This window comes from Propithecus coquereli, unplaced genomic scaffold (genome assembly GCF_000956105.1).
Source record: "Propithecus coquereli isolate 6110/MARCELLA unplaced genomic scaffold, Pcoq_1.0 Scaffold9, whole genome shotgun sequence".
Lineage (NCBI taxonomy): Eukaryota > Metazoa > Chordata > Mammalia > Primates > Indriidae > Propithecus > Propithecus coquereli.
The window spans coordinates 8584929-8596346 of NW_012155284.1; the positions used below are offsets into that span (position 1 = coordinate 8584929).

Here is an 11418-nt window from a genome sequence, read left to right on the forward strand (position 1 = left end):
TACAATACATATATAACATGTATCATAGACATGTATGTATGAGATAGGAAGGGTGTATCCTGAGACCTTCAAGTATCACTATTGCAATTCCCTCACATATGATCAAAGGCATAGCAGATACTAAGCACATAGCAGATACTAAGAAGAAGTACTTGTTGAATGAATGAAGGGTATGTCCCAAGGTCTTTCGAGTATCACTATTACAATTCTCCCATGTAGCTCATAAGCCTTTGCTGGGTCTTTGGGGATAATAGTGAACAGAACAAACACAACCCACACCCTTGGGAAGCCCATTCCTTTATAGGTGATCAGCTACCACACAGCAGAGTGCCGGGTGCAGGATTTGGCATGGCTCAATGCTGGACTGGACTTGGGACTTCTCTCATCCAAAGTCTTAAAAAATAAGAAACATCTCTAAGTGCCCAGGAAAGTTTTATTAATAGTATAACCTTGACTAAAGGAAAAAAATGGAGATCCTCTCTGATTGTGATGTATGGCCCTATAATTCTGTTTACAAAAATCATACCCCTTTACCTAGAGTAGTGTGCTTAATCTTATTCATGATCAAATTTAGGCCAACCTGTAACTTGTAACTAGAATTTATCAGGAAGCAGAAACTCTTAAAAATAGCATCATTCAACCACAAAGCTAAGGTCATGGGAAAGATACAGAAAAATATCAATAATATATGTTGTGTTCATTAAAAGAGCAACATCTCTGTATTTCCAATAAAATTACATAATTTTGTAATCACCATAAAGAGCATCTATGGACCGATTTAGCTTTGTATCTAGTATGGGCTTACATACAACATCTATAGGTTTGTTCACACACAGATTCCAAATAATTGGTATTAAAAGTCCATTTGGTCTTTAGTAATTCCAGAAGTTAGTACAAATACAATACAAATGCTCTCAGTGACACTGACGTTGTTAAGATGTCAATGCATTGGTTACATTTCCCACAGAGTCACATTTCCTCTAAGTGTTTCACAGAGTTGGCAGCATGATCTTCCTTGTCCAATGACCCTGCCTATTTGGAAATAGAGCAGCAATGTCCCCTTCTCACGGCAAGAAAATTTGCCAAGGGAAGTGGAGCCACAGCCTAAAACAGCTGGCTCAAGAGCCTGCCATAAAGAAACAGTCCTTCCCCCCTTGAGGCAGAGCTCTTCTTCCATCTACCCTACACCTCCTGGGACACAGTAGCATCAGACTGCCCGGAGTTGAGTGGCTCTGGACCTCAGGAAGTCTGGCCACATCAGAGTGAGGCTCAGATGAGAGGTGAGCAGGAAAATCTACCCAGGGAAAGAGATAATAAAGTATAAAGCACATTCTGAACTTGACACAGAGATTTTCTGGGGAAGACCCACCTTCAAGTGAAGAATTGCCCAAGACAGTCCACCCCAGAGGCAACTCCAGATGGGTCAGAGCCAGCACGAGCTCCTCGTCCAAAGCAGGCAGTGCTCCCACCGTCAGGGCAAACGGGGTCAGCAGAGTCTGATGGCTGCAGGCCGTGAGGCGGTCCGCCTGGGTCACCAGCAAACGGGCCAGCCTGCATGCCATGTTGTCCACATAGGTCACCGAGCCGGAGCCCATGGTTACTGGGGAGTAGCCTTCCGAGCAGAGGCACACGGACACCGTCACCGTCTCCTGAAGCCCCCGGCCTACACAACAAGACAGTGAAAAGGTCACCCCAGGGTCTGCAGGAGGTGCTCTCCCAGGGGCCCAACATGCCAGCTCAGCCACACCACTGAAGCAGACAACACGCCCCAGGAGGACAAGGCAGAAAGGAAAGCTGGCCCGTGATCTTTCCACGCCGCCAAGCCTGTGGGCCAAGTTAAAGCTGACCCCGAGTTCTTTCAAATTTTAAACTTCAATTTTAAAATTAACCTTTATGAGTGTGGAGCATTTTGGTGTCTACTCTCCTATCATTCCCAAACGCTGTTATTTGGCATACCTTCACCTTTTACTTCTACGCCAACCCCTGAATTCCAGTTTGGCATCTTAAAGGCCTTTGCTCTTTTCTGCTCTGCTGTTTCCTCCTGAGTCATACTTTTTATGTGTTTATTTAGGCAATAGGTTTATAAGATAGCATCACAAAATTACACAAGTTTACCCTAATTCCATAGAGCTCCTTTTAGTGTGAATCAGGGCGGGTGAAGACTACTCAACAGAAAAGGAAAAAAAATACACACACACACACACGCACACACACAAATGTGTGGTTATGGTTGTTCAATGCTCCCCTCCCTCCCATACCAGCTTCCCTGTCTTTAGGTGTTCTTAATACTTCTCCTGAGGGTGGTCACCTAACCCTGCTATCTATTCCTCCCTACACTCCTCTCTCCTCTTCGGTCCACTCTCCCATTTTGCTGAGGTCCTGCCCAGGAACATTTTTGTGCTGCCCTTAGCAAAATTTCCAGGAATTAGTGGCACCAAATCACTATGATTATGATAACCATGGCTAAACAAAGAATTATTCAGCAACTACCTGTCCATAGCACTCTCTTGCCCCAAACTAATGGCTAATGGGTACAAGTCATTCCCCTCTACCTTATTCTTCAAAGCCTTTTCCCAAAAGCTGTGTTGCTAGGGCTTCAAGGAATAAGAGCATCCCAAGTTTACTAAAAAGAACTTCTGTATTTTGACATTGCCTCTTTTAAGAGTAGCTCAATGGTATAAGCACAGAATGCACCCACCTCGCACCAGACTAAACAAACACAATATATGCTACGTAAATCTGTTTTATAAATTTCTGAAAGGTTGCCCTGGTAAAGCTCTAACCAGAGAAATTTAAGGTTCAGAAATAGAGACTATCACCTGCCTCTAGGAACTCTGTTAAAATAAAGGTAAGAAACTTCACTTTTAAGTAGGCTACAATATAACCAGAAAGATTTCTTTCACAATAAGGAGAAAGAAGGAGGTTTGCCACTAGCTGCAAGTAAAGAAAAAGGTAAAACAAAAAGTTTTGAGTTTTGAACCGGCACTTTAGTTATTAGTTTTATCCTTTCACTATAGGAGACTTGATAAAGGAGAAAACTGGGAAAAGAGAGGCAAACTAAAGGCAGGAAAACCATAAATGTAAATGCCAGAGCAAAGGGGCAGAGGAAAAGAGACCAACAGCCAAAGTAACTACGTGCTATGAATTAGGTTTGACTGTTTTTTTTTTTTCTTCCAAGGATAAGAGTTACTGAGCCAGAGAGAGAAGTTCTTAAAACTGCCCATAGTCTCAAAAATTGTCCAACAGGTTAATTTAATGATCAAGACCAGGCAGGGCTGAAAGGTATCCGCACTTCTCTACAATTCTCGCTGTGTTTGTGTTGTTTTCACATTTACGGTCTACCTTCTTTTCATGTGTAGCAGATATACTACAAGAAGCACCTGGGAACATATTTCCTTTAAAAAAGATCTCAATCTTACCTATAAGAAAAATTGAAGGTTCCCTATATGACACAACTTAAGAGGGCCTGACAGACCCGCAGTTAAGAAAAACCAACCAATCAACAACAAAAAATATCTTCCCTGTCCTGCAGATAATGACATTTTAATTCCACTTTTACCTTAAAGCTTGATGTCTCTTATAAATGCACAACCTACACCCCAATAAACTGAGAAGGGCTACTACCGCGTAATAACACATTAACAGGACACACTGATTTGTCACCCATCATCGTGGTATTTAAAGCAGACAACGGGGAGAACTGCAGGTTTCAAAATATAAATATTTTGGAGCTGGAGAAAGAAAGTTCTGAAGCCTGAGATCCCACAAGGAAGATTTTAAACAGAGTGCCAAGGAAAGAACTGCAGCAACCAAAGGCAGCAAGCAGAGGAAAGGCTGACCCGGGGCTGCCAGGCTGCCCGCAGAGGAACAAGGAAGAGAGAATGAAGACAAACTTTGTTGATGTCAGTTCTGCCTGAGCCAGCCCTGGCAATGGGCCTGAGATTACAGGAGGTGATACTTAATATACAGTGCTTCCCCCATTTGACTGCATCCAAAGCACACCCAACCTTAGGAGCTGGGTGTAGGCAGCAGGGGGAGGATGTTGGTCTAAGTCTCAGCTCCTGATGAAGCTGCAGACACCGCTGGAAGAACCTCAAACGTGAGATAACATAGGGTGAGTGTTTTTCCTAACATATACACACTCAGAGACACGGGCACGGGCATACACACACCCCTGACCTTGAAGCGCCGTTTTCTTTTTACTCCTGGTTCTCTTCCTGGCCTATACTTGTGTAGGGAAGATGCTTACAGGCAGATTTCCCAGCTGCACAAAAAAGAGGGCACCTCACCTGGAACGCTGGACTGGAGAACGTTATCCTTGACGCGCTCTGCAATCATGACATGTCGCTGATGAGATCCATCGTAAATAAAGTAAAACTCAGCATCTTCAGGAAGATAAACATTTTTGTCAAACTTCGCATAGACCGTCATCTGTCCCTGAAAAATGAATGAGTTGGGGCATTATCACACTTCCTTGTCCTGGTTTTAAGAAACCCCAATAAAAAGGGCGCAGGCCCAAAACAGTGTCATTTGCTATATTCATTTCATGTGGCTGAGTTCAAATATCATAAATCCAACAACAACACTTTTGACATCAGGGAAGATGCTTCCTGGTATATTTAGGTATGAGTGTCAAAGCTGGTTTGTTCTGTTTTTAAAGTTAAAAAAGTTCAGGCCATAGGGAAGAATTTTGTTTTAATTTACTAAATGCGTGAGTGTGATACTTCATTGTCTTTTACTTTGTTTGAATCCTACCAGCCGAACATCACTGCTTGTATTAATTTCTATCCTGTACCTGAAATACCACTGTTAGTACAAAGGTTCAAGATAATTATTCTTAGCTCTGGCCTTACCCTGTACTAGATCATAGTAGGTTGTAAGAACCTTAAATATTCACAAACATTGCCAAATAAATAAAACTACTCCCACCCACACTTTATGGGCCACTTCCATTTGCAATTTGTCTTCTCTGAGGGGTTTCCAAGTCCTCTTTCTCTTCCAGCCTGGCCTCACACTTTCTATTAAGAGCTACTTTTTGGCACAAAGCCCTGCAAAGTGCCCTGGTTCCAAGGCACACTCTGAGGACACATGTCAAAGACAGTGGGGCAGCAGCCTAGGGCTCAGGAGTATATTATTACCCAGAGGCTTTGTGGAGGGGCTGCCTCAGCAGTGTTACACCCCAGGGAGCAGCTGCAGCCAAGGCTGAGCCTGCCAGGTCCAGCTTGTCTCAGGACCCTGCAGGCTTCGAGGGATTCGGGATACTCCCCACTCGAAACACAAATAGGCAGTACAACGCGGGGCCTCCAGGGAGAGGGTGCATTCCGCCCAGCCTGTGGGAGTGGCAGGGAAATGGAAACCAGGAGGTGGAAAGGGTCGCCCACTTTGGAGGGCCTCCAGAGCTCGGCCCAGTGTGGAGAGAAGCATCTGGGCTTTTGTGTGCTTGCTCAACCAAAACAAACCGGCTGTCGGCCATATCCTCACCCAGTGACAGGGGAGAGAATCGAACAAAGAGAAGTCTACACAGTCTCCTTAACATCTGTTTGCATTTGAGGAATATCATCCTGTAGGATTCTAGAGTTAGTCCAACCAGGATCAAAAACAAAATCAATGCAGGGCTCCTTCTTCCAGCAGATACATAGTTGTTTAATCTAAATTTTTTTTAAATGAAAAAAGCTATGTTTTCCTAGTGGTTTGGAATGCATCACACACATACAGAGTTATCTGAAATCATGAATTGGTATAAATATAAATTGTGGAGTTCTGAAAAATCACCAGTTTGTAATTCTGAACTGTCCTTTCTCCGCATGTGAGCACTCCCGCACGCGTACACACACACAAACGTAATCAATAGAAAGTAACATGCCAAGAAAAATCTACCATACAATAGCTTCAAAAAAAGTTCAGGAAGGAGATATGAAAAGCAAAAAACAATAACAAATGTCCAACATGACTGAGAGAGGAAACTTAGACGAAATTCCATTTCCTAAAAAAGGAAGAACAGCTTGCTTTAGTCATGTTCCTGGTTGCTAAAGGGACTGTTAACTATCCATAGACAGAATCTGACCTGACCTGTTCGTTTTTTTTTTTTTTAAATAAAAAACAAATTATATAAACAGAGCAAAGATTTTCACAGATCACAAGGATATCTAATCTGCATCTATTTAAAACACTGATCATATTACTATTTTATTTTACTTGGTTGGGTGAACAAGCACTACAGCTTATGAAAAGTTTAATTGCAACCCTTTCCAAAGCAGTACAGTCCCGAACAGTACAGTCTTACAATTCATTATGCCTCCCTTTCAAACCAGGCCAAGCCTTACACCGGTAAGAGAAGATAAACAACAATCATGTTAGAAGTAAGACATCCCCACCCATTAAAGAGGGTGCCCAGAAGTCCTAACGCTAAGAATAGTATTCAGCAATAAATGGAATCTCTTATTTGGTAATTACAAAGACACCAGAAAGCCATGGTTAAAGACGTTATGGGAGAAGAAGGGAAGGGAGTGATTTGGAGAGGAAGGCAGGGAAAGAAAATATGAAGATGAAAAAACAAGAACACTTTCCTTCAGAAAAGATAAAGCTCAAAGGAGATACGTAGATAAAGCTACTTAGGAGATCAGCAGGAAGAATGGGCTTCGGAAAGAATTTGTGGAGGAACAAATACAGCGTAAATAATCAGCCATAGCTGGCAATTTTCTGGGGTAAGATTAGGGCCTTTCTAGCCACTGAGCCCACTGAAAATCTGCCACTCTTCTTAAAAGGCCACTAATTTCATATATGGCAAAGATAAATTCCAATTTACAGAATTCTAGCATACTCGTTCACTTCCCCATATGGATTCAATTGTACTCTTTGCTTTGGGCAATTGAAAACTATAAACTTTCCTAAATAAATGTGTTGATATAAATATCAGAATCACTTTGCTTCTACACAGAAGTAATAGAGATGTGTTATCACCGTTCTCTCAACTCAAAAAACACTCAAATATTTCATTGTAACTTCTGGAAAGCAAAAGAGTCAAGCTAGGCAAAATTATCTCCCCAAATTAATCTGTAAGTTTAATACACTCCAATCAAAACCCAAATTGAATTTTTTCAAATGAAACTCAACAAGCTCATTCTAAAGTTCATGTGGAAGAGTAAATACGCAGCACTAGAAACAAAAGTTTTGAGAGAGAATAATGTTTGAGCTGCGGGGGAAGGGCCAGAGCTTGCCCCACCACAAAGCAAAACATACAATAAAGCCAGGGTCATTTAAACATGTGATAGTAGCATAGAGACAGACAACAAAAGGGCAGAGTCTGAGACAGACACATGTACCCATGGAAATTATGTAATAAAGATGGTATTTCAGATCAGCGGGAAAAGAATGGCTACTCAAAAAATGGTTTTAGAACAACAGCTATCCATTAGGGACAAAAACATGCCTCCTACCAAATTATTAAATTTCCCATTAATTCAATATCTAACATAAACAGCTATAAGAGCATAAAATTAGGAGACTGCTTAAAAGTTTTCATTATTAAACAAATAGCAATTAAAGATATCTAGATTTCATCAACACTGACACCACCCTAAACTATCAACTTTTTTTATTTTTCCTATTCCCTTCCAGGCTTTGTTCACATGCATGGGTAATCATTACACACAGATATACTCATGGCATAAATACACACAGTGGTGTTTTTCCATATTGTTACAATCTTTGGTACCTTTTTAATTGCCTTCCATCAAGTGTTTGATGTTTCATAATTCCATGATTACTTAAATATTCTTCCATTCTTGTATATCAAGTGTGCTTCTAACTTTTTAACATTATAAATACAATAATAAACATTTTCATGTACAATTTTTATGCTGTTACTATTTTAGAATAAAATATTCCAGGAATGAGTACATGAATGTGTAAAATTGTCACAAATTGACAAACTGCTTTCCAAAAATGTTCTATCGACTTTTATTGCCACATGTGCTGGTCAAGAGTAGCGTTTTCATCCCACCCTTGCCAAAACTATCTTTGGAATTATTTCCTGTGTCAACAGATAATAAACAGCTCCTCACTGATGTAATTCATATTTTTTCCATCGCCACTAAATTTATTGCTCACTTTAATAAAAGCTTATTACTGAATGGTGCAAACATTGTTAGTGGCCAAATCAAATTTCAATTTAAAGAATTCTACTCTTCCCTCTTCTGTTTTACATCTGTATTCACCTGTAACCTTTGCCTCTAGCAGGTCAAAATTTTCACCTTCCCAAGTGAGCCAGCTGGAATCTGTCAGAATTACTGCCTCTCCCCTCTGAATAGTGAAGCTGTCTGACCTCTTACCTACTCCTCCCCAGATTAAAAAAATTCATCAATACTCCTGTAAAACTTCTGCAAGTAACATGGAAAACAGGAATAACAAATGTAGAACAGAAAAGCTGAACTAACTATAATTACACTAAATATACTTCAATATAAGCATACACAAAAAATCAGGTAAATTAAACCAATATTTTTTACCCTCAAGCATCCATCTAGAGAAATTCTACTTGTAAAACTTATCCATAATTCTCAAAGACCAAGCCTCCTGCTGAAATGCTGTGACATCTCTATGCCTTTCTACCCAAACAGCCAAAAAGGTATTAAATGTTTTTGCCACCTTAAACTACCTCATCCAACTCTCCTACCCCAATCCAGATGGTTGAAGTGGAAATGGTTGTCAACACTAATTTGCATGTTCTAAATATTTTTCATTGATTTAGGTCACTAATAGCCATAGTAACTGAGTGGCTGCTGTATTAGCCTAATTACTGGGTATTTTTATTCTAACGTTCTCTCCTCCTTCCTTCCTTTCTTCCCTCTCACCCACTATATGCAATTCTGTATGTGATTGTACTTTGTTAATAACAATGTTATTTGCTGGACAATAATTGTATCTGGTTTCTAAAATATCTGGCACGAGTGGGCTATAAACAAATACCTTATTTTCAAATTATGACAATGAGAATTAAGTGGTACATCTTTTTATCATGGGGTTTCTTAATCCGGGGCCATGGGAAGAGTCTATATGTGAATTTCAGACAGTCTGAGGACCTCTTAAAATTACTAGTAAAACTGTTTTTGTGTGTATATATATGTGTGTGTTCATTTTCTGAGAAAAAGTTTATGGCTTTCATCATAGTCTCAAAGGTATACAAAGATTCAAATAAGTTTATGAACTCCAGCTTTTATAGTAACAGGCAAAAATGAGAACTTAAAGTTATTAACTTTTTAATAGTAATGTTCACCTTTTTATATGACATTAAGACATGTTCAACTGTTTTCCAAGGTATTCTAGTATTATACACAGCCTTTACATGGGGTGATTTAGGAATAAAAGTATAATAAAAGTAAATATGAGTTAACACATAAATATTATAATGAAAGCTTAATACATGCCACGAAAACAATTATGCTGCTATAAATATAGTGCTCTAAATGAATTATCAAATTTGGTTCCTTATTTTTAATATTTGAAACTTCTTCTTTTACAATAAAAAAATTCTATATAGAACACAGTGTGTTGAACTTTGTAAGATCTTCGAAAAGTTGAAAAAAATGCCTTATTATTCCATTTTATAGGAAAGTAAATACAAGTGCAGGTACTATTAATAGTCAGTCAGTACTAATACTAACTAGCTCAGGAGCCCAGAGCCAGATGGATGATACTGGGTTTCTCAATTTATTTCTGCCCCAGCCTCCAAGTTAGGTTATCCTCTTCACAATTTCTCAAGTACAATATCTGCAAGTAGTGCCAAAAACAAAGAGCTGTGTCCATAAAGTTTATTTTATTTTAAATTATTGTATTTAACAGAAGTAATTCTTTAAAAGAAAATGTGGAAATGCAAAAAATTATTTTGTATGTTTGCACATATATATACAGATATATACATATCTATACATACATATACTATCTTCTTTATGTACAGTACTTTACAATTTATAAAGTGCTTTCTTGTGTACTTTCTCAAGTTATTTTCACAATAATACTTGGGAGGTATTATTTATGATCCCCATTTATAAAGGAGAACACTGCAAATATCAGACCTATTGAGCAGTAAAGCCAGAAGTCAAAGCTAGATCTTCCTGTGCCAGGCCCAGCACACTTTTCTCCCCACCATGTTAGTGTACAAACAGCAAGTGCCCAAATAATAAGTGACTCATCTGTACCTTTCCATTTAACTCCACATATTAAGTACATTATTTTATGTACTTAATATAGGGGTTCTCCTGCTGAAATCCAATGGTACACATAAATCAAGCTCGTTAATTGTGTGTACTTAATATAGTTCTTATCCAGAAATCCATGGGGAAGGGGAATAGGGAAATGTTCCTTAACTGCCCCCCCCCGAAGATATATGCAATAGCTTTGGCACTTATTGGGGATACTGTCTTTTAATCAGAGATTCCTAGAAGGGTACACGAGGAGCATTTCTTCAAAAAAGGTAAGAACCACTGATCAAGAGCATGTATAAAAGTGTCTGACTTTTGTATTGTTTAAAATATGAAGATTATTGAAATGTATCATCCCCAAAAAATTCATATGAATACAAATGGGTTAAATCCAGGGGGTAAATATCAGAATGTCATTTTTTTAAGAAAGGTTAACTAAATGACTTAAAAGACTTATAAGACGTTTCTTCAGAAATAGCCTTTGGGATAGGCTTTCATCTCCAGCCAGGATGAAATAGACCACAGCAGGCCAACAATCCTGTTGATACCAACTAGGAATAAAAAGGAGAGACAGAGTCTTGCTCTGTCACCCAGGCTGGAGGGCAGTGGCTCAAGCATGGTTCACTGAAGCCTCGAACTCCGGGGCTCAAGCAAGCCTCCACTTCAGCCTCTCATGTGGGACCAGAGGGGCCACATTTGACTAATTTCTTTTCTTAATTTTCTGTAGACATGGGGTCTCACTATGTTGCTCAAGCTGGTCTCAAATTCCTGGCCTCAAGTGATCCTCCCACCTCTGCCCGCAAAAGTGCTGGGATTACAGGTGTGAGCCACTGAGCCTGGCCAAAAAAAGTAATTCTTAAAGGCATCAGAGAGCCATGGAAACAATGAGGATAAAATATTATAAAATTCCAGAGAGAGAACAGCTCAGAGAAGTGGTGTAAGCCCAAAGGCAATGGAATGATGACATCTTTAAAGGGATGGAAGAAAATTCTATACCTAACAAAATATTCTTTAAAAAGGAAGCTGAAATTAAACTGCTTAAGACAAATACTGAGGGAATTCAGTGCCAGCAGACCCGCACTAAAAGAAATATTACTACTGAAGGAAATTATTCAAGCAGAAATAAGATGATCTCAAATGGAAACACAGAAATGGAGGAGGGAATGAGGAAAAGTCAAATGGGTAACTATGTGAGTAAATATAATTAATATCAAATATA

The 11418-nt window shown here is 39.4% G+C and overlaps 1 protein-coding gene across 1 annotated transcript in view; it reads right to left on the reverse strand.

Moving 5' to 3' along the window:
• ARHGEF28 (Rho guanine nucleotide exchange factor (GEF) 28) overlaps positions 1-11418 on the reverse strand; it is a 310356-nt gene that overhangs the window by 192743 nt on the left and 106195 nt on the right. The window contains exons 3-4 of the mRNA XM_012664526.1: positions 4290-4437; positions 1370-1663 (exon numbers count right to left, since the gene is read on the reverse strand). Of these exons, the coding sequence (XP_012519980.1) occupies positions 1370-1663; positions 4290-4437 (442 nt within the window). The remainder of the gene's footprint in view (positions 1-1369; positions 1664-4289; positions 4438-11418) is intronic.